Source organism: Bombina bombina, chromosome 1 (genome assembly GCF_027579735.1).
Source record: "Bombina bombina isolate aBomBom1 chromosome 1, aBomBom1.pri, whole genome shotgun sequence".
In the NCBI taxonomy this organism is placed as follows: Eukaryota; Metazoa; Chordata; class Amphibia; order Anura; family Bombinatoridae; genus Bombina; species Bombina bombina.
Genome location: NC_069499.1, coordinates 1,520,037,169 through 1,520,062,169, shown reverse-complemented (window position 1 = coordinate 1,520,062,169; position 25,001 = coordinate 1,520,037,169). Strand labels below are relative to the sequence as shown.

Genomic DNA, 25,001 nt, shown 5'->3' with positions numbered 1-25,001 from the left:
TGCCCTTCTGTCTGTAATCAGAGAACAGGGTATTGTGGTATTTCCTTATTTGGATGATATCTTGGTACTTGCTCAGTCTTCACATTTAGCAGAATCTCATACGAATCGACTTGTGTTGTTTCTTCGAGATCATGGTTGGAGGATCAATTTACCGAAAAGTTCATTGATTCCTGTCTCTGACAGACAAGAGACGTCTAAAATTGATCTCAGCTTGTCGAAACCTTCAGTCTCAATCATTCCCTTCGGTAGCCTTATGCATGGAAATTCTAGGTCTTATGACTGCTGCATCGGACGCGATCCCCTTTGCTCGTTTTCACATGCGACCTCTTCAGCTCTGTATGCTGAACCAGTGGTGCAGGGATTACACAAAGATATCTCAATATCTTTAAAACCGATTGTTCAACACTCTCTGACGTGGTGGACAGATCACCATCGTTTAATTCAGGGGGCTTCTTTTGTTCTTCCGACCTGGACTGTAATTTCAACAGATGCAAGTCTGACAGGTTGGGGAGCTGTTTGGGGGTCTCTGACAGCACAAGGGGTTTGGGAATCTCTGGAGGTGAGATTACCAATCAATATTTTGGAACTCCGTGCAATTTTCAGAGCTCTTCAGTCATGGCATCTTCTAAAGAGAGAATCGTTCATTCGTTTTCAGACAGACAATGTCACAACTGTGGCATATATCAATCATCAAGGAGGGACTCACAGTCCTCTGGCTATGAAAGAAGTATCTCGAATACTGGTATGGGCGGAATCCAGCTCCTTTCTAATTTCTGCGGTTCATATCCCAGGTATAGACAATTGGGAAGCGGATTATCTCAGTCACCAAACGTTACATCCGGGCGAATGGTCTCTTCACCCAGAGGTATTTCTTCAGATTGTTCAAATGTGGGGACTTCCAGAAATAGATCTGATGGCTTCTCATCTAAACAAGAAACTTCCCAGGTATCTGTCCAGATCCAGGGATCCTCAGGCGGAAGCAGTGGATGCATTGTCACTTCCTTGGAAGTATCATCCTGCCTATATCTTTCCACCTCTAGTTCTTCTTCCAAGAGTAATCTCCAAGATTCTGAAGGAATGCTCGTTTGTTCTGCTGGTGGCTCCAGCATGGCCTCACAGGTTTTGGTATGCGGATCTTGTCCGGATGGCCTCTTGCCAACCGTGGACTCTTCCGTTAAGACCAGACCTTTTGTCGCAAGGTCCTTTTTAGCATCAGGATCTCAAATCCTTAAATTTAAAGGTTTGGAGATTGAACGCTTGATTCTTAGTCAAAGAGGTTTCTCTGACTCTGTGATTAATACTATGTTACAGGCTCGTAAATCTGTATCTAGGAAGATATATTATCGAGTCTGGAAGACTTACATTTCTTGGTGTCTTTCTCATCATTTTTCATGGCATTCTTTTAGAATTCCGAGAATTTTACAGTTTCTTCTGGATGGTTTGGATAAAGGTTTGTCTGCAAGTTCCTTGAAAGGACAAATCTCTGCTCTTTCTGTTCTTTTTCACAGAAAGATTGCTAATCTTCCTGATATTCATTGTTTTGTACAAGCTTTGGTTCGTATAAAACCTGTTATTAAGTCAATTTCTCCTCCTTGGAGTTTGAATTTGGTTCTGGGGGCTCTTCAAGCTCCTCCGTTTGAACCTATGCATTCTCTGGACATTAAATTACTTTCTTGGAAAGTTTTGTTTCTTTTGGCCATCTCTTCTGCTAGAAGAATTTCTGAATTATCTGCTCTTTCTTGTGAGTCTCCTTTTCTGATTTTTCATCAGGATAAGGCGGTGTTGCGAACTTCTTTTAAATTTTTACCTAAGGTTGTGAATTCTAACAACATTAGCAGAGAAATTGTGGTTCCTTCATTATGTCCTAATCCTAAGAATTCTAAGGAGAGATCATTGCATTCTTTGGATGTAGTTAGAGCTTTGAAATATTATGTTGAAGCTACTAAGAATTTCCGAAAGACTTCTAGTCTATTTGTTATCTTTTCCGGTTCTAGGAAAGGTCAGAAGGCCTCTGCCATTTCTTTGGCATCTTGGTTGAAATCTTTAATTCATCATGCTTATGTCGAGTCGGGTAAAACTCCGCCTCAAAGGATTACAGCTCATTCTACTAGGTCAGTTTCTACTTCCTGGGCGTTTAGGAATGAAGCTTCGGTTGATCAGATTTGCAAAGCAGCTACTTGGTCTTCTTTGCATACTTTTACTAAATTCTACCATTTTGATGCATTTTCTTCTTCTGAAGCAGTTTTTGGTAGAAAAGTACTTCAGGCAGCTGTTTCAGTTTGATTCTTCTGCTTATAAATTCAGTTTTTTTCATTATAAGATTTAAACTTTATTTTGGGTGTGGATTATTTTCAGCGGAATTGGCTGTCTTTATTTTATCCCTCCCTCTCTAGTAACTCTTGCGTGGAAGATCCACATCTTGGGTAGTCATTATCCCATACGTCACTAGCTCATGGACTCTTGCTAATTACATGAAAGAAAACATAATTTCTTTCATGTAATTAACAAGAGTCCATGAGCTAGTGACGTATGGGATATACATTCCTACCAGGAGGGGCAAAGTTTCCCAAACCTTAAAATGCCTATAAATACACCCCTCACCACACCCACAAATCAGTTTTACAAACTTTGCCTCCAAGGGAGGTGGTGAAGTAAGTTTGTGCTAGATTCTACGTTGATATGCGCTCCGCAGCAAGTTGGAGCCCGGTTTTCCTCTCAGCGTGCAGTGAATGTCAGAGGGATGTGAAGAGAGTATTGCCTATTGAATGCAGTGATCTCCTTCTACGGGATCTATTTCATAAGGTTCTCTGTTATCGGTCGTAGAGATTCATCTCTTACCTCCCTTTTCAGATCGACGATATACTCTTATATTTACCATTTCCTCTACTGATTCTCGTTTCAGTACTGGTTTGGCTTTCTACAAACATGTAGATGAGTGTCCTGGGGTAAGTAAGTCTTATTTTCTGTGACACTCTAAGCTATGGTTGGGCACTTTATTTATAAAGTTCTAAATATATGTATTCAAACATTTATTTGCCTTGACTCAGAATGTTCAACTTTCCTTATTTCCAGACAGTCAGTTTCATATTTGGGATTATGCTTTAAATTATCATATTTTTTCTTACCTCAAAAATTTGACTTTTTTCCCTGTGGGCTGTTAGGCTCGCGGGGGCTGAAAATGCTTCATTTTATTGCGTCATTCTTGGCGCGGACTTTTTTGGCGCAAAAATTCTTTTCCGTTTCCGGCGTCATACGTGTCGCCGGAAGTTGCGTCATTTTTGACGTTATTTTGCGCCAAAGATGTCGGCGTTCCGGATGTGGCGTCATTTTTGGCGCCAAAAGCATTTAGGCGCCAAATAATGTGGGCGTCTTATTTGGCGCCAAAAAATATGGGCGTCGCTTTTGTCTCCACATTATTTCAGTCTCATTTTTCATTTGCTTCTGGTTGCTAGAAGCTTGATGTTTGGCATTTTTTTCCCATTCCTGAAACTGTCTTATAAGGAATTTGATCTATTTTGCTTTATATGTTGTTTTTTCTCTTACATATTGCAAGATGTCTCACGTTGCATCTGAGCCAGAAGATACTACAGGAAAACCACTGCCTGCTGGATCTACCAAAGCTAAGTGTATCTGCTGTAAACTTTTGGTAGCTATTCCTCCAGCTGTTGTTTGTAATAATTGTCATGACAAACTTGTTAAAGCAGATAATATTTCCTTTAGTGATGTACCATTGCCTGTTGCAGTTCCCTCAACATCTAAGGTGCAGAATGTTCCTGATAACATAAGAGATTTTGTTTCTGAATCCATAAAGAAGGCTTTGTCTGTTATTTCTCCTTCTAGTAAACGTAAAAAGTCTTTTAAATCTTCTCTCTCTACAGATGAATTTTTAAATGAACACCATCATTCTGATTCTTTGGACTCTTCTGGTTCAGAGGATTCTATCTCAGAGATTGATGCTGATAAATCTTCATATTTATTTAAGATGGAATTTATTCGCTCTTTACTTAAAGAAGTACTAATTGCTTTAGAAATAGAGGATTCTAGTCCTCTTGATACTAATTCTATACGTTTGGATAAGGTTTTTAAAGCTCCTGCGGTTATTCCAGAAGTCTTTCCTGTTCCTAATGCTATTTCTGCAGTAATTTCTAAGGAATGGGATAAATTGGGTAATTCATTTACTCCTTCTAAACGTTTTAGGCAATTATATCCTGTTCCGCCTGACAGGTTAGAATTTTGGGACAAAATCCCTAAAGTTGATGGGGCTATTTCTACCCTTGCTAAACGTACTACCATTCCTACGTCAGATGGTACCTCGTTTAAGGATCCTTTAGATAGAAAAATTGAATCTTTTCTAAGAAAAGCTTATCTATGTTCAGGTAATCTTCTTAGACCTGCTATATCATTGGCTGATGTTGCTGCAGCTTCAACTTTTTGGTTGGAAACTCTAGCGCAACAAGTAACAAATCGTGATTCTCATGATATTATTATTCTTCTCCAGCATGCTAATAATTTCATCTGTGATGCCATTTTTGATATTATTAGAGTTGATGTTAGGTTTATGTCTCTGGCTATCTTAGCCAGAAGAGCTTTATGGCTTAAGACCTGGAATGCTGATATGGCTTCTAAATCAACTCTACTTTCCATTTCTTTCCAGGGAAACAAATTATTTGGTTCTCAGTTGGATTCTATTATTTCAACTGTTACTGGTGGGAAAGGAACTTTTTTACCACAGGATAAAAAGTCTAAAGGTAAAAACAGGGCTAACAATCGTTTTCGTTCCTTTCGTTTCAACAAAGAACAAAAGCCTGATCCTTCGTCCTCAGGAGCAGTTTCAGTTTGGAAACCATCTCCAGTCTGGAATAAATCCAAGCCTGCTAGAAAGGCAAAGCCTGCTTCTAAGTTCACATGAAGGTACGGCCCTCATTCCAGTTCAGCTGGTAGGGGGCAGGTTACGTTTTTTCAAAGAAATTTGGATCAATTCTGTTCACAATCTTTGGATTCAGAACATTGTTTCAGAAGGGTACAGAATTGGTTTCAAGATGAGACCTCCTGCAAAGAGATTTTTTCTTTCCCATGTCCCAGTAAATCCAGTGAAAGCTCAAGCATTTCTGAATTGTGTTTCAGATCTAGAGTTGGCTGGAGTAATTATGCCAGTTCCAGTTCCGGAACAGGGGATGGGGTTTTATTCAAATCTCTTCATTGTACCAAAGAAGGAGAATTCCTTCAGACCAGTTCTGGATTTAAAATTATTGAATCGTTATGTAAGGATACCAACGTTCAAGATGGTAACTGTAAGGACTATATTGCCTTTTGTTCAGCAAGGGAATTATATGTCCACAATAGATTTACAGGATGCATATCTGCATATTCCGATTCATCCAGATCATTATCAGTTCCTGAGATTCTCTTTTCTAGACAAGCATTACCAATTTGTGGCTCTACCGTTTGGCCTTGCTACAGCTCCAAGAATTTTCACAAAGATTCTCGGTGCCCTTCTGTCTGTAATCAGAGAACAGGGTATTGTGGTATTTCCTTATTTGGACGATATCTTGGTACTTGCTCAGTCTTTACATTTAGCAGAGTCTCATACGAATCGACTTGTGTTGTTTCTTCAAGATCATGGTTGGAGGATCAATTTACCAAAAAGTTCTTTGATTCCTCAAACAAGGGTAACCTTTCTGGGTTTCCAGATAGATTCAGTGTCCATGACTCTGTCTTTAACAGACAAGAGACGTCTAAAATTGATTACAGCCTGTCGAAACCTTCAGTCTCAATCATTCCCTTCGGTAGCCTTATGCATGGAAATTCTAGGTCTTATGACTGCTGCATCGGACGCGATCCCCTTTGCTCGTTTTCACATGCGACCTCTTCAGCTCTGTATGCTGAACCAATGGTGCAGGGATTACACGAAGATATATCAATTAATATCTTTAAAACCGATTGTTCGGCACTCTCTAACGTGGTGGACAGATCACCTTCGTTTAATTCAGGGGGCTTCTTTTGTTCTTCCGACCTGGACTGTAATTTCAACAGATGCAAGTCTCACAGGTTGGGGAGCTGTGTGGGGATCTCTGACGGCACAAGGAGTTTGGGAATCTCAGGAGGTGAGATTACCGATCAATATCTTGGAACTCCGTGCAGTTTTCAGAGCTCTTCAGTTTTGGCCTCTTCTGAAGAGAGAATCGTTCATTTGTTTTCAGACAGACAATGTCACAACTGTGGCATACATCAATCATCAAGGAGGGACTCACAGTCCTCTGGCTATGAAAGAAGTATCTCGAATTTTGGTTTGGGCAGAATCCAGCTCCTGTCTAATCTCTGCGGTTCATATCCCAGGTGTAGACAATTGGGAAGCGGATTATCTCAGTCGCCAAACGTTGCATCCGGGCGAATGGTCTCTTCACCCAGAGGTATTTCTTCAGATTGTTCAAATGTGGGGGCTCCCAGAGATAGATCTGATGGCCTCTCATCTAAACAAGAAACTTCCCAGGTATCTGTCCAGATCCCGGGATCCTCAGGCGGAGGCAGTGGATGCATTATCACTTCCTTGGAAGTATCATCCTGCCTATATCTTTCCGCCTCTAGTTCTTCTTCCAAGAGTAATCTCCAAGATTCTGAGGGAATGCTCGTTTGTTCTGCTAATAGCTCCGGCATGGCCTCACAGGTTTTGGTATGCGGATCTTGTCCGGATGGCATCTTGCCAACCATGGACTCTTCCGTTAAGACCAGACCTTCTGTCACAAGGTCCTTTTTTCCATCCGGATCTGAAATCCTTAAATTTAAAGGTATGGAGATTGAACGCTTGATTCTTGGTCATAGAGGTTTCTCTGACTCCGTGATTAATACTATGTTACAGGCTCGTAAATCTGTATCTCGAGAGATATATTATAGAGTCTGGAAGACTTATATTTCTTGGTGTCTTTCTCATCATTTTTCTTGGCATTCTTTTAGAATACCGAGAATTTTACAGTTTCTTCAGGATGGTTTAGATAAGGGTTTGTCCGCAAGTTCTTTGAAAGGACAAATCTCCGCTCTTTCTGTTCTTTTTCACAGAAAGATTGCTATTCTTCCTGATATTCATTGTTTTGTACAAGCTTTGGTTCGTATAAAACCTGTCATTAAGTCAATTTCTCCTCCTTGTAGTTTGAATTTGGTTCTGGGAGCTCTTCAAGCTCCTCCGTTTGAACCTATGCATTTATTGGACATTAAATTACTTTCTTGGAAAGTTTTGTTCCTTTTGGCCATCTCTTCTGCTAGAAGAGTTTCTGAATTATCTGCTCTTTCTTGTGAGTCTCCTTTTCTGATTTTTCATCAGGATAAGGCGGTGTTGCGAACTTCTTTTGAATTTTTACCTAAAGTTGTGAATTCCAACAACATTAGTAGAGAAATTGTGGTTCCTTCATTATGTCCTAATCCTAAGAATTCTAAGGAGAAATCGTTGCATTCTTTGGATGTTGTTAGAGCTTTGAAATATTATGTTGAAGCTACGAAATCTTTCCGTAAGACTTCTAGTCTATTTGTTATCTTTTCCGGTTCTAGGAAAGGCCAGAAAGCTTCTGCCATTTCTTTGGCATCTTGGTTGAAATCTTTAATTCATCTTGCCTATGTTGAGTCGGGTAAAATTCCGCCTCAGAGAATTACAGCTCATTCTACTAGGTCAGTATCTACTTCCTGGGCATTTAGGAATGAAGCTTCGGTTGACCAGATCTGCAAAGCAGCAACTTGGTCCTCTTTGCATACTTTTACTAAATTCTACCATTTTGATGTGTTTTCTTCTTCTGAAGCAGTTTTTGGTAGAAAAGTTCTTCAGGCAGCGGTTTCAGTTTGAATCTTCTGCTTATGTTTTTTGTTAAACTTTATTTTGGGTGTGGATTATTTCAGCAGGAATTGGCTGTCTTTATTTTATCCCTCCCTCTCTAGTGACTCTTGTGTGGAAAGATCCACATCTTGGGTAGTCATTATCCCATACGTCACTAGCTCATGGACTCTTGTTAATTACATGAAAGAAAACATAATTTATGTAAGAACTTACCTGATAAATTAATTTCTTTCATATTAACAAGAGTCCATGAGGCCCACCCTTTTTTGTGGTGGTTATGATTTTTTTGTATAAAGCACAATTATTCCAATTCCTTATTTTATATGCTTCGCACTTTTTTTCTTATCACCCCACTTCTTGGCTATTCGTTAAACTGATTTGTGGGTGTGGTGAGGGGTGTATTTATAGGCATTTTAAGGTTTGGGAAACTTTGCCCCTCCTGGTAGGAATGTATATCCCATACGTCACTAGCTCATGGACTCTTGTTAATATGAAAGAAATGAATTTATCAGGTAAGTTCTTACATAAATTATGTTTTATGTAAGAACTTACCTGATAAATTCATTTCTTTCATATTAGCAAGAGTCCATGAGGCCCACCCTTTTTGTGGTGGTTATGATTTTTGTATAAAGCACAATTATTCCAATTCCTTATTTTTTATGCTTTCGCACTTTTGTCTTATCACCCCACTTCTTGGCTATGCGTTAAACTGATTTGTGGGTGTGGTGAGGGGTGTATTTATAGGCATTTTGAGGTTTGGGAAACTTTGCCCCTCCTGGTAGGAATGTATATCCCATACGTCACTAGCTCATGGACTCTTGCTAATATGAAAGAAATCAATTTATCAGGTAAGTTCTTACATAAATTATGTTTTTTCTTAAAATCTGCTTTAGCATGTAAAAATGTTTATGTACAGAAAAATAAACTACCCAATGGCTTTAGTAAAGATAATTTTCTGCCTTCAATATTACTTCAAAGCAGCTGCAAGACCACATTTTTTAGATGCCTCACCAGAGCTCCATCATAGAAATAGCACTATGAAGGCAACTCCCAAGCAAGCGATCGCTATAACAGCGTGTCCCAGTAATCCCATGCCTGTCAGTGTTGCATTTGTGGTTCCTCTGGTACATGAGATACATTCTGAGATCAGCATGTATCTCAAGCTGTTGCTGGATGCCTGCATATGATGATGTCCAGCAATAAGGCAGTAACAGTCAAGTATGATTGTTGCTGTGTATAGAACCACAGTGACAGCCAATCACTGCAATTGTATACTTTAATGCAGCCTAGAGATACTGGCATGCTGGTATTAGGCCCAGTGGGCTATCACTGAATGCCTCAAGAGTGAGGTAGTTAAAGTGCCCCATCCATGGTCATGTGATCACTGTGACAATGGCTTGACTAGGTAAACAATAGCTTGTCTTGGTCCCTCCTCTCACCTCTTTGTCAGCACCTCTAATCTGCTCACAGAGAGGACACAGTTGATACAAAGTGTGTCTAAATGGCTCTAGATAAATGCCCTGGGGTGTCTAGTTTCTACTAATAAATACATTTATGTAGCGGTTTTAGATTCAGTGACTGCAATTAAACTTACAGCCCAGAACATTTTGCAAACTTTTAGCTTTAATGGGACATTAAACAGCTGAGTACAACTCCAGTAGCGGTTACTACTCCCTGTGCTCCCTGTGAAACTGCACTGCTTCTGTCACATGATGCAGCAATACATGAGCTACAAGATGGCGGCGCTCAGTATAAAGTGCAGAGTTTTACCAACTGGATTCTATAATGAGTTAAAATAAGAGAATGGCTTTAAAAAAAACTGCAGGTACAGGAAAAAACAATAGCATGGTGAGTAGTAAACAGTTACTGTAGTTATACCCAGCAGTTTAAAGGGATATAAAAGGCAACATTTGTTATTTAATAATTCCACAATTCAGTGTAAACATGTATAATGCTTAAATACCTTATATCTTGTAAAATCCACAGATATCTATCTGGCTATCCTAAAGGGGACGCACTAAAAAACTTCAAACAGGGGAATGATGAAAAATGAAGTAATAATGTGAATGTTGTAAATAGCAACTGAAAACTATGCAGAGTAATGATCAATTGTTTGAAAACAAGGCTAAATAAAATTGGAATAAAATAAATAAAAAAATATATAGTTATAGTAAAGTTTGCAATATGTTTATATAATCACAAAGTCAATTGTGATACATCTGTACTGTACCAATACTGAACCAGGCCAATATAAAGGACAACTTCCAAATATAAAAAGTTAAAAACAATCCTTTTTTGTTCTTACAACGCGTTTCTTGACCACATACACTGGTCGTTTCCTTTATGCAATAAAACAAATAAAAACAATAGTGATTAACCTCTTTAAATACATATGGTATAATTAAGACAGGAAGTTGTACTTTAAAATATTTAAACAAAAAATCACAAAGCTAATGTCATAATGGTGTTTGAGCCCTATATGATATGGTCTCAAATATAAACATATTCCTGAATAAAAGAAAAGTAGAGTGTTAGTGAGGTAGTATAATCCCAACTGAAGGGAAAGGGATAATAGTCAGTGGTGTACAAGATAAATAAGTATGGTATATAATAAGGAATAATCTGTTATTTCATGTGAATATGCATGCTAATGATAATTGGTTCTGTACTACAAATGGAATATATCATATATACACAGATATATGATATATTCCATTTGTAGCACAGAACCAATTATCATTAGCACCATCCACACCTCACTATCATCACACACACATTCACGTAAAATAACAGATTATTCCTCATTATATACCATACTTATTTACCTTTTACACCACTCACTATTATCCCTTCCCTTCATTTGGGATTATACTTCCTCACTATCACTCTACTTTTCTTTTATTTAGGAATATGTTTGTTTTTGAGACCATATCATGTATGGCTCAAACACCATTATGACATCAGCTTAGTGATTTATTTGTTTATTTATATTCACAATGCAGATTCTAGTTTTTTATCTTTTATACCATGACATCCACATCACACAACGTCCCACACTCGTGCACAATTACACATGTGAACATCACACTGAATCAATATAGTGTTTGTCACAATATACATTTTTTATATTCTATTCACACTCCCTTTTTGTCAACACTAGACTTATTCTGCGATTTGTCTCAATATATTTTTACTTATTATTTACACTTCCTTTTTGACAACATAAGACCAATTTTTGGACAAACCACATCTAAATTTTTTTTCACAACACACAACATTCTACACTCATGCGCGATCATGTATATGAACATCACAATGCTCAAAATTAATTTTGAAACCAACCTCATCTGATAACTTTTTCCCCTATTACTTCAAAATTGGCCCAGAGATGGAAACACCATTTTTGAATACATTTCACTTCTATATTATCGTTTGAATTTCAAAACTATTTAGTTTTCTTATTTGATATACACACTGTGAATATACATGTAAAAACTGGATTATCATAATTATAGGTCTCAAATATATGGTTGTTTTTATGCTCTTTTAAATGTATTGACGATGTATGAGGCATATATATCTCTAATCAATCATATATGGACAAAAAAGATAATTGTCTTAATATTCATATTATGGCCTTTTTGATTAGATCATACACAAGTCTTGATGTACATAAGCATCAAACATATGGTTTACAAGAATTGTTAGTTTGTGACATTTTCCAGTCAATCATATATGTAGGATTAGATCATTGTTTCAGAATTCATAGTTCTGCCCTTTTATGAGACGATATACAAACCGTACTGTTTTTTCACAAACTACATACAAAAGTTTTCTAATATACAGGGAGTGCAGAATTATTAGGCAAATGAGTATTTTGACCACATCATCCTCTTTATGCATGTTGTCTTACTCCAAGCTGTATAGGCTCGAAAGCCTACTACCAATTAAGCATATTAGGTGATGTGCATCTCTGTAATGAGAAGGGGTGTGGTCTAATGACATCAACACCCTATATCAGGTGTGCATAATTATTAGGCAACTTCCTTTCCTTTGGCAAAATGGGTCAAAAGAAGGACTTGACAGGCTCAGAAAAGTCAAAAATAGTGAGATACCTTGCAGAGGGATGCAGCACTCTTAAAATTGCAAAGCTTCTGAAGAGTGATCATCGAACAATCAAGCGTTTCATTCAAAATAGTCAACAGGATCGCAAGAAGCGTGTGGAAAAACCAAGGCGCAAAATAACTGCCCATGAACTGAGAAAAGTCAAGCGTGCAGCTGCCAAGATGCCACTTGCCACCAGTTTGGCCATATTTCAGAGCTGCAACATCACTGGAGTGCCCAAAAGCACAAGGTGTGCAATACTCAGAGACATGGCCAAGGTAAGAAAGGCTGAAAGACGACCACCACTGAACAAGACACACAAGCTGAAACGTCAAGACTGGGCCAAGAAATATCTCAAGACTGATTTTTCTAAGGTTTTATGGACTGATGAAATGAGAGTGAGTCTTGATGGGCCAGATGGATGGGCCCGTGGCTGGATTGGTAAAGGGCAGAGAGCTTCAGTCCGACTCAGACGCCAGCAAGGTGGAGGTGGAGTACTGGTTTGGGCTGGTATCATCAAAGATGAGCTTGTGGGGCCTTTTCGGGTTGAGGATGGAGTCAAGCTCAACTCCCAGTCCTACTGCCAGTTTCTGGAAGACACCTTCTTCAAGCAGTGGTACAGGAAGAAGTCTGCATCCTTCAAGAAAAACATGATTTTCATGCAGGACAATGCTCCATCACACGCGTCCAAGTACTCCACAGCGTGGCTGGCAAGAAAGGGTATAAAAGAAGAAAATCTAATGACATGGCCTCCTTGTTCACCTGATCTGAACCCCATTGAGAACCTGTGGTCCATCATCAAATGTGAGATTTACAAGGAGGGAAAACAGTACACCTCTCTGAACAGTGTCTGGGAGGCTGTGGTTGCTGCTGCACGCAATGTTGATGGTGAACAGATCAAAACACTGACAGAATCCATGGATGGCAGGCTTTTGAGTGTCCTTGCAAAGAAAGGTGGCTATATTGGTCACTGATTTCTTTTTGTTTTGTTTTTGAATGTCAGAAATGTATATTTGTGAATGTTGAGATGTTATATTGGTTTCACTGTTAAAAATAAATAATTGAAATGGGTATATATTTGTTTTTTGTTAAGTTGCCTAATAATTATGCACATTAATAGTCACCTGCACACACAGATATCCCCCTAAAATAGCTATAACTAAAAACAAACTAAAAACTACTTCCAAAACTATTCAGCTTTGATATTAATGAGTTTTTTGGGTTCATTGAGAACATGGTTGTTCAATAATAAAATTAATCCTCAAAAATACAACTTGCCTAATAATTCTGCACTTCCTGTATAGTATAGATGTAATATGAAAGGTTCAAGTTTTATCATTTTGACGTCCGACACAATGTAAACAATTGCATGTGACTAATACAATGTATTCCATTGGTTATTTTAAAAGTACAACTTCCTGTCTTAATTATACCATATGTATTTAAAGATGTTAATCATAATTTGTTTTTTTATTTGTTTTATTGCCTGAGGAAACAACCAGTGTATGTGGTCGAGAAACGCGTTGCAAGGAACAATAAAGGATTGTTTTTAACTTTTTATATTTGGAAGTTGTCCTTTATACTGGCCTGGTTCAGTATTGGTCATTAATCATTTCGCCTTTCACACTTCGCTGTTCGTTGGGAGACAGTTGGAGCCTCCTTGGGACCGTAGCTGAGAACACACGCAGAGGAACACAACAAATCCATTGCCAGTTAGCTAACCGTTGCATAGTGCTAGCCTGCCTTCAGGTACTGGTCAAAGTACGGTGCCACCTATCTGGTGTCCTATTTGCATTTACCTTTGCATACTAGCATTCTGAAATGCACTATGAGGCACCCCTTTCTTCTTTTCTTACGTTCTATCTTGTGTTTTCCTATTTCCATACTTACCGTGGGACTAATTTGCCTAGCCCAATTATGGTGGGCAACCTAGGTTCTCTGCTTGGCGAACGTGCACGAACTGGTGCATGCACAATGAGTAAATTATTGATGTCAAGGTCTTAGCTCCCACGTGACCACCGTCAGCAACATAGAAAGCGGTGCAACTTAGCAAACACCCCTAGATAAACGAGCAATAAATTGAATTATATTAAAGCTGCATATAGTGCCTAAAACATTATCGCATTGCTAGACTGAAGATTATGATTGATGTGATGAAGGAACATAAGAGTCCTTTTGCGCAAACATTATTTTATGGGCTACATTTTTAGGAAATGCACATGCGATTGTTAGCTCACACAACCCTCATTATTATGCAGATTTAAGCACTGTGATTGGCTATTCTTTATTGAACAAGTCACAACCATTTTATGGGCTGTATTATTTGGCGTCAGGTTATAAATTTAAAATATATATTTTTCTGAGGATAGCAGCTTCGTTTCCAAAATGAAGTGTAATGTGCACATGGTTAAATAATGTTTCTCTTGTTAAGTGTATCCAGTCCACGGATCATCCATTACTTATGGGATATTCTCCTTCCCAACAGGAAGTTGCAAGAGGATCACCCACAGCAGAACTGCTATATAGCTCCTCCCCTAACTGTCATACCCAGTCATTCTCTTGCAAGCCTCAACCAAGATGGAGGTCGTAAGAGGAGTGTGGTGTTTTATACTTAGTTTATTGTTCAATCAAAAGTTTGTTATTTTTAAATGTTGCCGGAGCGTACTGTTTATCTCAGGCAGTATTTAGAAGAAGAATCTGCCTGCGTTTTCTATAATCTTAGCAGAAGTAACTAAGATCCATGGCTGTTCTCACATATTCTGAGGAGTGAGGTAACTTCAGAGAGGGAATGGCGTGCAGGTTTTCCTGCAATAAGGTATGTGCAGTTAATATTTTTCTAGGGATGGAATTTGCTAGAAAATGCTGCTGATACCGAACTAATGTAAGTAAAGCCTTAAATGCAGTGATGGCTACTGGTATCAGGCTTATTAATAGAGATGCATACTCTTATAAAAATGTAATATAAAACGTTTGCTGGCATGTTTAATTGTTTTTATATGTATTTGGTGATAAAACTTATTGGGGCCTAGTTTTTTTCCACATGGCTGGCTTGAATTTTGCCTAGTAACAGTTTCCTTAGGCTTTCCACTGTTGTAATATGAGTGGGAAGGGCCTTTTTTAGTGCTTTTCTGTGCAGCTAAAAATACTGACAGAGACATTCAGTTTCCCTCTGCATGATCCAGGACATCTCTGGAGGGCTGAAAAGGCTTCAAAGTCGTTTTTGAGGGAGGTAAAAAGCCACAGTAGAGCTGTGGCAGTTGTTGTGACTGTTTGAAAAAAAAAAACAAAAAACATTTTTTGTCTTAGATTATTCCATTTTGGGTATTAAGGGGTTAATCATCCATTTGCAAGTGGGTGCAATGCTCTGCTAACTTGTTACATACACTGTAAAAATTTCGTTAGTGTAACTGCCATTTTTCACTGTTATTTCAAATTTTGACAACATTTGTGTTTCTTAAAGGTGCAGTAACGTTTTTTATATTGCTTGTAAACTTGTTTAAAGTGTTTTCCAAGCTTGCTAGTCTCATTGCTAGTCTGTTTAAACATGTCTGACACAGAGGAAACTACTTGTTCATTATGTTTGAAAGCCATGGTGGAGCCCCATAGGAGAATGTGTACTAAATGTATTGATTTCACCTTAAACAGTAAAGATCAGTCTTTAACTATAAAAGAAATATCACCAGAACATTCTGACGAGGGGGAAGTTATGCCGACTAACTCTCCCCAAGTGTCAGACCCTTCGCCTCCCGCTCAGGGGATGCACGCTAACATGGCTGCAATCATGAATAATACCCTGTCAGAGGTATTATCCAGGTTGCCTGAATTAAGAGGCAAGTGCGATTGCTCTGGGGTTAGGAGAAATACAGAGCGCGCAGATGCTGTAAGGGCCATGTCTGATACTGCGTCACAATATGCAGATCATGAGGACGGAGAGCTTCAGTCTGTGGGTGACATCTCTGATTCGGGGAAACCTGATTCAGAGATTTCTAATTTTAAATTTAAGCTTGAGAACCTCTGTGTGTTGCTTGAGGAGGTATTAGCTGCTCTGAATGACTGTAACACAGTTGCAGTACCAGAGAAATTGTGTAGGCTTGATAAATACTATGCGGTACCGGTGTGTACTGATGTTTTTCCTATACCTAAAAGGCTTACAGAAATTATTAGCAAGGAGTGGGATAGACCGGGTGTGCCTTTTTCCCCACCACCTATATTTAGAAAAATGTTTCCAATAGATGCCACTACACGGGACTTATGGCAGACGGTCCCTAAGGTGGAGGGAGCAGTTTCTACTTTAGCAAAGCGTACTACTATCCCGGTTGAGGACAGTTGTGCTTTTTCAGATCCAATGGATACAAAATTGGAGGGTTACCTTAAGAAAATGTTTATTCAACAAGGTTTTATTTTACAGCCCCTTGCATGCATTGCGCCTGTCACGGCCGCGGCGGCATTCTGGTTTGAGGCCCTGGAAGAGGCCATCCATACAGCTCCATTGACTGAAATTATTGACAAGCTTAGAACACTTAAGCTAGCTAACTCATTTGTTTCTGATGCCATTGTTCATTTGACTAAACTAATGGCTAAGAATTCCGGATTCTTCATCCAAGCGCGTAGGGCGCTATGGCTTAAATCCTGGTCAGCTGACGTGACTTCGAAGTCTAAATTACTCAACTTATTCGGGCCTGGTTTGAAGGAAATTATTGCTGACATTACTGGAGGTAAGGGTCACACACTTCCTCAGGACAGGGCCAAAGCAAAGGCCAAACAGTCTAATTTTCGTGCCTTTCGAAATTTCAAGGCAGGTGCAGCATCAACTTCCTCTGCTTCAAAACAAGAGGGAACTTTTGCTCAATCTAAGCAGGCCTGGAAACCTAACCAGTCCTGGAACAAAGGCAAGCAGGCCAGAAAGCCTGCTGCTGCCTCTAAGACAGCATGAAGGAACGGCCCCCTATCCGGCAACGGATCTAGTAGGGGGCAGACTTTCTCTCTTCGCCCAGGCGTGGGCAAGAGATGTTCGGGATCCCTGGGCGTTGGAGATCATATCTCAGGGATATCTTCTGGACTTCAAAGCTTCCCCTCCACAAGGGAGATTTCATCTTTCAAGGCTATCTGCAAATCAGATAAAGAAAGAGGCATTCCTACGCTGTGTGCAAGACCTCCTAGTTATGGGAGTGATCCATCCAGTTCCGCGGACGGAACAAGGACAGGGTTTTTATTTGAATCTGTTTGTGGTTCCCAAAAAAGAGGGAACCTTCAGACCAATTTTGGATCTAAATATCTTAAACAAATTCCTCAGAGTTCCATCTTTCAAAATGGAAACTATTCGGACCATCCTACCCATGATCCAAGAAGGTCAGTACATGACCACAGTGGACTTAAAGGATGCCTACCTTCACATACCGATTCACAAAGATCATCATCGGTTTCTAAGGTTTGCCTTTCTAGACAGGCATTACCAATTTGTAGCTCTTCCCTTCGGGTTGGCTACAGCCCCGACAATCTTTACAAAGGTTCTGGACTCACTTCTGGCGGTTCTAAGACCGCGAGGCATAGCGGTGGCTCCGTATCTAGACGACATCCTGATACAGGCGTCAAGCTTTCAAGTTGCCAAGTCTCATACAGAGATAGTTCTGGCATTTCTGAGGTCGAACGGGTGGAAAGTGAACGAGGAAAAGAGTTCTCTATCCCCACTCACAAGAGTCTCCTTCTTAGGGACTCTTATAAATTCTGTAGAAATGAAAATTTACCTGACGGAGTCCAGGTTATCAAAACTTCTAAATGCTTGCCGTGTTCTTCACTCCATTCCGCGCCCTTCGGTAGCTCAGTGTATGGAGGTAATCGGCTTAATGGTAGCGGCAATGGACATAGTGCCATTTGCGCGCCTTCATCTCAGACCGCTGCAATTATGCATGCTGAGTCAGTGGAATGGGGATTACACAGATTTTTCCCCTCTGCTTAATCTGGATCAAGAGACCAGAGATTCTCTTCTCTGGTGGTTGTCTTGGGTACACCTGTCCAAGGTTATAACCTTTCGCAGGCAAGATTGGACAATTGTAACAACAGATGCCAGCCTTCTAGGTTGGGGTGCAGTCTGGAATTCCCTGAAGGCACAGGGATCGTGGACTCAGGAGGAGAAACTCCTTCCAATAAATATTCTGGAGTTAAGAGCGATATTCAATGCTCTTCTGGCTTGGCCTCAGTTAGCAACACTGAGGTTCATCAGATTTCAGTCGGACAACATCACAACTTGATGGGGGAACTCCTAGTTCCCCCATCAAGGGGGAACTAGGAGTTCCCTAGCGATGTTAGAAGTCTCAAAGATAATTCGCTGGGCAGAGTACCACTCTTGCCACCTGTCAGCAATCCATATCCCAGGCGTGGAGAACTGGGAGGCGGATTTTCTAAGTCGTCAGACTTTCCATCCGGGGGAGTGGGAACTCCATCCGGAGGTGTTTGCTCAGTTGATTCATCGTTGGGGCAAACCAGAGTTGAATCTCATGGCGTCTCGCCATAACGCCAAGCTTCCTTGTTACGGATCCAGGTCCAGGGACCCGGAAGCGACGCTGATAGATGCTCTAGCAGCGCCTTGGTTCTTCAACCTGGCTTATGTGTTTCCACCGTTTCCTCTGCTCCCTCGACTGATTGCCAAAATCAAACAGGAGAGAGCATTGATGATTCTGATAGCACCTGCGTGGCCACGCAGGACTTGGTATGCAGACCTAGTGGACATGTCATCCTTTCCACCATGGACTCTGCCTATAAGACAGGACCTTCTGATACAAGGTCCTTTCAATCATCCAAATCTAATTTCTCTGAGACTGACTGCATGGAGATTGAACGCTTGATTCTATCAAAGCGTGGCTTCTCCGAGTCAGTCATTGATACTTTAATACAGGCACGAAAGCCTGTTACCAGGAAAATCTACCACAAGATATGGAGTAAATATCTTTATTAGTGTGAATCTAAGAATTACTCATGGAGTAAGGTTAGGATTCCTAGAATATTGTCTTTTCTCCAAGAGGGCTTGGACAAAGGATTATCAGCTAGTTCCTTAAAGGGACAGATTTCTGCTCTGTCTATTCTTTTGCACAAGCGTCTGGCAGAGGTTCCAGACGTCCAGGCATTTTGCCAGGCTTTGGTTAGAATTAAACCTGTGTTTAAACCTGTTGCTCCCCCGTGGAGCTTAAACTTGGTTCTTAAAGTTCTTCAAGGAGTTCAGTTTGAACCCCTTCATTCCATTGATATTAAACTTTTATCTTGAAAAGTTCTGTTTTTGATGGCTATTTCCTCGGCTCGGAGAGTCTCTGAGCTATCTGCCTTACAATGTGATTCTCCTTATCTGATTTTTCATGCAGATAAGGTAGTCCTGCGTACCAAACCTGGGTTTTTACCTAAGGTGGTTTCTAACAAGAATATCAATCAAGAGACTGTTGTTCCATCATTGTGTCCTAATCCTCCTTCAAAGAAGGAACGTCTTTTACATAATCTGGTCGTAGTCCGTGCCTTGAAGTTTTACTTACAAGCTACTAAAGATTTTCGGCAAACATCTACCCTGTTTGTCGTTTACTCTGGACAGAGGAGAGGTCAAAAAGCTTCGGCAACCTCTCTTTCCTTTTGGCTTCGGAGCATAATACGCCTAGCCTATGAGACTGCTGGACAGCAGCCCCCTGAAAGGATTACAGCTCATTCCACTAGAGCTGTGGCTTCCACTTGGGCCTTTAAAAATGAAGCCTCTGTTGAACAGATTTGCAAGGCCGCGACTTGGTCTTCGCTTCACACTTTTTCCAAATTTTACAAATTTGATACTTTTGCTTCTTCGGAGGCTGTTTTTGGGAGAAAGGTTCTTCAGGCAGTGGTTCCTTCCACTTAATCCTGCCTTGTCCCTCCCATCATCCGTGTACTTTAGCTTTGGTATTGGTATCCCATAAGTAATGGATGATCCGTGGACTGGATACACTTAACAAGAGAAAACATAATTTATGCTTACCTGATAAATTTATTTCTCTTGTAGTGTATCCAGTCCACGGCCCGCCCTGTCCTTTTAAGGCAGGTCTACATTTTAATTAAACTACAGTCACCACTGCACCCTATGGTTTCTCCTTTCTCTGTTTGTTTTCAGTCAAATGACTGGATATGACAGTTAGGGGAGGAGCTATATAGCAGCTCTGCTGTGGGTGATCCTCTTGCAACTTCCTGTTGGGAAGGAGAATATCCCATAAGTAATGGATGATCCGTGGACTGGATACACTACAAGAGAAATAAATTTATCAGGTAAGCATTATTTATGTTTTTTTATTTGTTCATTTTTTTAAACTTTTTTATAATTCTTTAATGTCCCTTTAAACAAATAATTACATCTTAGTATCTGGCCTATATTTGCTAAAAAAAATAGCTGTGGATCGAGATACATGAGATATTCCTAAAATCAGGATAATTAAACAGGGAAAAGCCTCCGTCCTTAAAGGGGCACTCAAGTTAAAATTAAACTTTCATGATTCAGATAGAGCATGACATTTTAAACAACTTTCTAATTTACTTCCATTAACAAAATGTGCAGTCTTTTTATATTTACTTATTTTGAGTCACCAGCTCCTACTGAGCATGTGGAAGAATTCACAGAATATACACCTATGCATTTATTGGCTGATGGCTGTCACATGATACAGGTGGAGTGGAAATAGACGCAACTTTGAATTTTCTCAGAAAAAAATCTACTACTCATTGAGGTTTAGACTAAGTGCTATTGCATTGTCTTTTTATCATGCATTTGTTGATTATGCAAATCTCCTGTGTTAACTGGTCCTTTAAAATTGCCACCCTTTCTAAACCCATGAACCACCTAATTACACAACAAACATCAAGGCTATATTTTAAGGTGATATGGTATATGAGAAGGCGTTCAACAGGGACGGGATAAATAATATAGATACATTGATATTAGTTGATGGCCTCTGTGCTCATGTGATTTGCTATGCAAGGCTAGTGGATAAAATGCATTGAGGATTATGGCTGCACAGTATTGGTATCATGATTATAGTTAAGGTGCAGTCATTATGTTCAAATGAACTATCTATTTCAAATACTGATTCGTTAATACTTGTAACTAAGTTTGCCAGCTGTCCTTCACAAAAATACTGTCAGTGACTGGGCACTATGGTAGGTAGGGTTGCACAATGCCCCCCCCCAAAGAACTCTGCCTGTTCTCCACCTCTAAGGTGGAGTATTTTAATCTCCCTGGTCTAGTCTGACCGGGGACATTGACAGCTCCTGCCCACGCCTGATAGGCTGTGCGTGGGGTTGCACGCAAACTCAAAGGAGCGCTTGTGTGCAATGTTAAATTCAGGCAGCGTATTGCTGTTCTCCAGAGGAGATCTTGGGCGGACAGGGGCAAATATATACGCTTAAAAAAGAAAAAAGAAAAACCAATGGCACTACTAGGTTAGGAGCAAGCTCTAGATCTCTTTATATAACGTGATCCGAAATATGTTCTAGATAGTATATATCTAATAATAGAGTCAGCGGTGCTGACGTCAGGTATATATAACCCTTATAGAACTATATTGATATTATCATTTTATTCTCAGCCTCAATAGAGGTGATTCTCATATACTGACCCCCTTATCGGTCCCAATAGCCTGCCATTTTTTTCTAATCGACACAATTACACCAATTTCAGTTTGTGTTTTTAACTATTTGTTGTTTTCCGCAAATTTTAACACTGTTTGACTAATAAACGTTAAGTTTTAATTTTAGTTAGGTAAGTGTATATTTAGAGACTGGTGCTATTTCTGAACGCATTTATATATTGAACTCTTTAGTATAATCCATTATACTTATTTAGCTCTTGAGTGCTACAAGTGTACTCTTTGTAGTGGTTATCTCTTTAACCACTATCCGCTTTTCTAAGCAAATATATACGCCCCTGTCCACCATGAATTGATAAATTGATCCCTTAAAGGCATTTTCATTAAAGTCATATATGTGCTAAACCTGTTTGTATATACTGAATATGTGTTCTCTACTAATCAATATTGTGATATAAACTGCTAATACATTGACTATTGATTATTTGTCTACGGAATCATGAACATTTTTCCATCCGTTACAAAGTTCTTTTACATTAGCTAACAATCAGAGATTTTAAAAAAATGGACATTAAAGTGTTAAGTATTTGTGCAAAGACTTTATTGGACAGCCTGCTAAAATACTGGACATAAATCTAGTGTTATCTTAATGTTTATTTATTTTTTTTTTTTTTTAACTTTAATCTTTTATTGAGGTTTAAGTAAATGTAACATCCAAGGTATGTCCATTAAAAATGATTGTACCATATCAGGGTGTATACAATTCTCATATGTCGCATATATGTCATCATTAGAATAACGGTAGTACTCATAGATTGTAGTTGTACATGGCGTTACCGTACTGTTGTAATGTACTATACATACATAATTGACATTAGTATATGGTAAAGCATTATCTGAGAAAAAGGTGAAACTGCAAGCACAATCTAGAAATACATGTCCTGAATCTTAATTGTTTATATAAAGGTAATGTAACTTGTAAACAAGATGTTAAACAGGGAGTAGCAGCATGAACCCTGTCTGCATGTGTGTAACTAGTAAGGACATATAGAGATGGGACCTCATTTTAGAATCTCAGTGAATGTTCCCCTCATTGCTCAGAGGGTCACTCTTGGACCCAGTTAATCTAGTGGTTCAAGGGCGAGGGGCCTTAGACTTTGTCCCGGTCACTCTTGGACTTTTGAATATAAGCACCTACTAGGATAATGATGTTCTTTAAAACCTTAGAGCATACAAGGAGGAGAGTGAGTAGAAAACAAGAATTAAATAATAGAAGTACTAGATATAGATACCTATGAACAGTAAAGGAAGACTTAATGGAGATGGGGTTGGTGTAGTTTGACTAAGATTTATCATTTAGGTGCATGTCCTTAATTGTATAGGCTCCCCTAGCAGTGTATCTGAAGCTGAGCTGGTTTGATAAACCACTTTATTTGGGAATCCTCTACTGACTGTATGCATTACCTATTGTAAATACAACTTACATTTAACTTAGTTGATCAGTCTGGGATGCTTATAAGGGTGCACACATGTGAAGAGAGCGTCTAATCTGAGAGACATAGTTCAAATAAGGGGGCCTCTGTTCTAAACTAGGTTTGGAAACTGTTGGATTAAAGGGACACTGAACCCAAACATTTTTTTTCTGTGATTCAGATCTTAATTATATTTACAGCTTTGGTAAACCCCAGCCCCACTATGCAACTTGATTTGGTTATATAATTTATCTTCCTTATTGCTACATATATTCCTCATAGACCCAGTTGTATGACTGCCGGCAGGCTATTAAAATGTATGTATAATGCTCTACCAGTTGGTTTACTTAAAGGGACACTGAACCCAAATTTTTTTCTTTTGTGATTCAGATAGAGCATGCAAATTTAAGCAACTTTCTAATTTACTCATATTATCAATTGTTCTTAGTTCTCTTGCTATCTTTATTTGAAAAGCAGGAATGTAAGTTTAGATGCCTGCCCATTTTTGGTGTACAACCTGGGTTGTTCTTGCTGATTGGTGGATTACTTTAACCAACCAATAAACAAGTGCTGCCCAGGGTCTGAACCAAAAAATAGCTTAGATGCCTTCTTTTTCAAATAAAGATAGCAAGAGAATGAAGACAAATTTATAATAGGAGTAAATTAGAAAGTTGCTTAAAATTGCATGCTCTATCTGAATCACAAAAGAAAAAAATTGGGTTCAGTGTCCCTTTAAGTAAACCAACTGGTAGAGCATTATACATACATTTTAATAGCCTGCCGGCAGTCATACAACTGTGTCTATGAGGAATATAAGTGGCAATAAGGAAGATAAATTATATAACCAAATCAAGTTGCATAGTGGGGCTGGTGTTTACCAAAGCTGTTAAATATAATTAAGATAAAAATGAGTATACATGTAGATAGATAATCTAATAACATTGTATAAACTGAGTTAAGTATATTAGTGGTTTGAAAGGCTAAATTAATATATATATATACATATATTTTCAAATACATGTATGTCCAACTCGGAACCTCATTCGCTTTTTCCAATTATAGAAAGCAATGGTTATCTTGAGGTTTCTGCCTAACTAAAAGGACTATGTCAGGTCTTATCACATTCATTAGGAAGCTTATAGTCAGATACCTCTATCACAGTATAGCAGGCAGTCCAATTTAACCTATACCATGGCGGCAGATTGGGTTAGGAATAGTCACTTCAGCTTGTAATAAAGAGACTCTGGTATGGCAACCTCTGTGGTATAGGGTGTAGTAGGATGGATGTTGAGAGGCTTTAATCACGATCACAGAAGCTGTCTGACCAAGTCCAGATTGTGCACAATATCGTCGTGGCATATCTGGGAGCCAGCCGCATCCCCCAGCCTACCAGACCAGCACACAAGCTTGTCGTAGTGATGATGAGGCTCAGTCATGGAACAATTCGCCTTCTTACTTAGCAACTCTTGAGCCGCATAGAGGCCTCCATCCGTGCTATTACCCACATCGGGAATGGATAGGTCTCCTCTTGTGTATGCCTCCTGTGTAAAACCTGACACGTGCTTCTGTGGGTTCCCTGCCTTAACCACCATGTCGGTTTTGTGTGCTGACGTTCTCAACGATGGTGCCGGTGGTTGTAGACCCAAGGCGATTGAGTATTATGCTGACTCTCAGGATCACATTTCTACTCTTTTTTCCAATGAGAAACTGTCTGCCAGCTTGTCTCTAGTCCACACTATGTTGATCAGGCTGTTTATTCTTTTGCAGAATGCCACCTCAAAGCTCTCTAATAACACCTGCACTGTGCAATTAAACACCTCCATTTCCATATTTAAGGATATATGGTACCTAGTAGTAGATTAATTTAGTTGATAAAGTCCTCCTATATATTACCTGGGTTACCAGGGGGTGGGAGGGATAGTTGTAAAAGTTATTGTATGGCCGCCGCCCAGCTACTTTTAACGGTCCGGATTAGAATCTCTGCTGGATCAAATGTTATAAAATGAATGCCATTTGAGTCTGCAA

General features: G+C 39.4%; 1 protein-coding gene across 1 annotated transcript in view; it reads left to right on the top strand.

Moving 5' to 3' along the window:
* STXBP4 (syntaxin binding protein 4) overlaps positions 1-25,001 on the top strand; it is a 736,191-nt gene that overhangs the window by 97,254 nt on the left and 613,936 nt on the right. Inside the window, exon 5 of the mRNA XM_053721597.1 lies at positions 21,505-21,515. Coding sequence (XP_053577572.1) covers positions 21,505-21,515 — 11 coding nt within the window. The remainder of the gene's footprint in view (positions 1-21,504; positions 21,516-25,001) is intronic.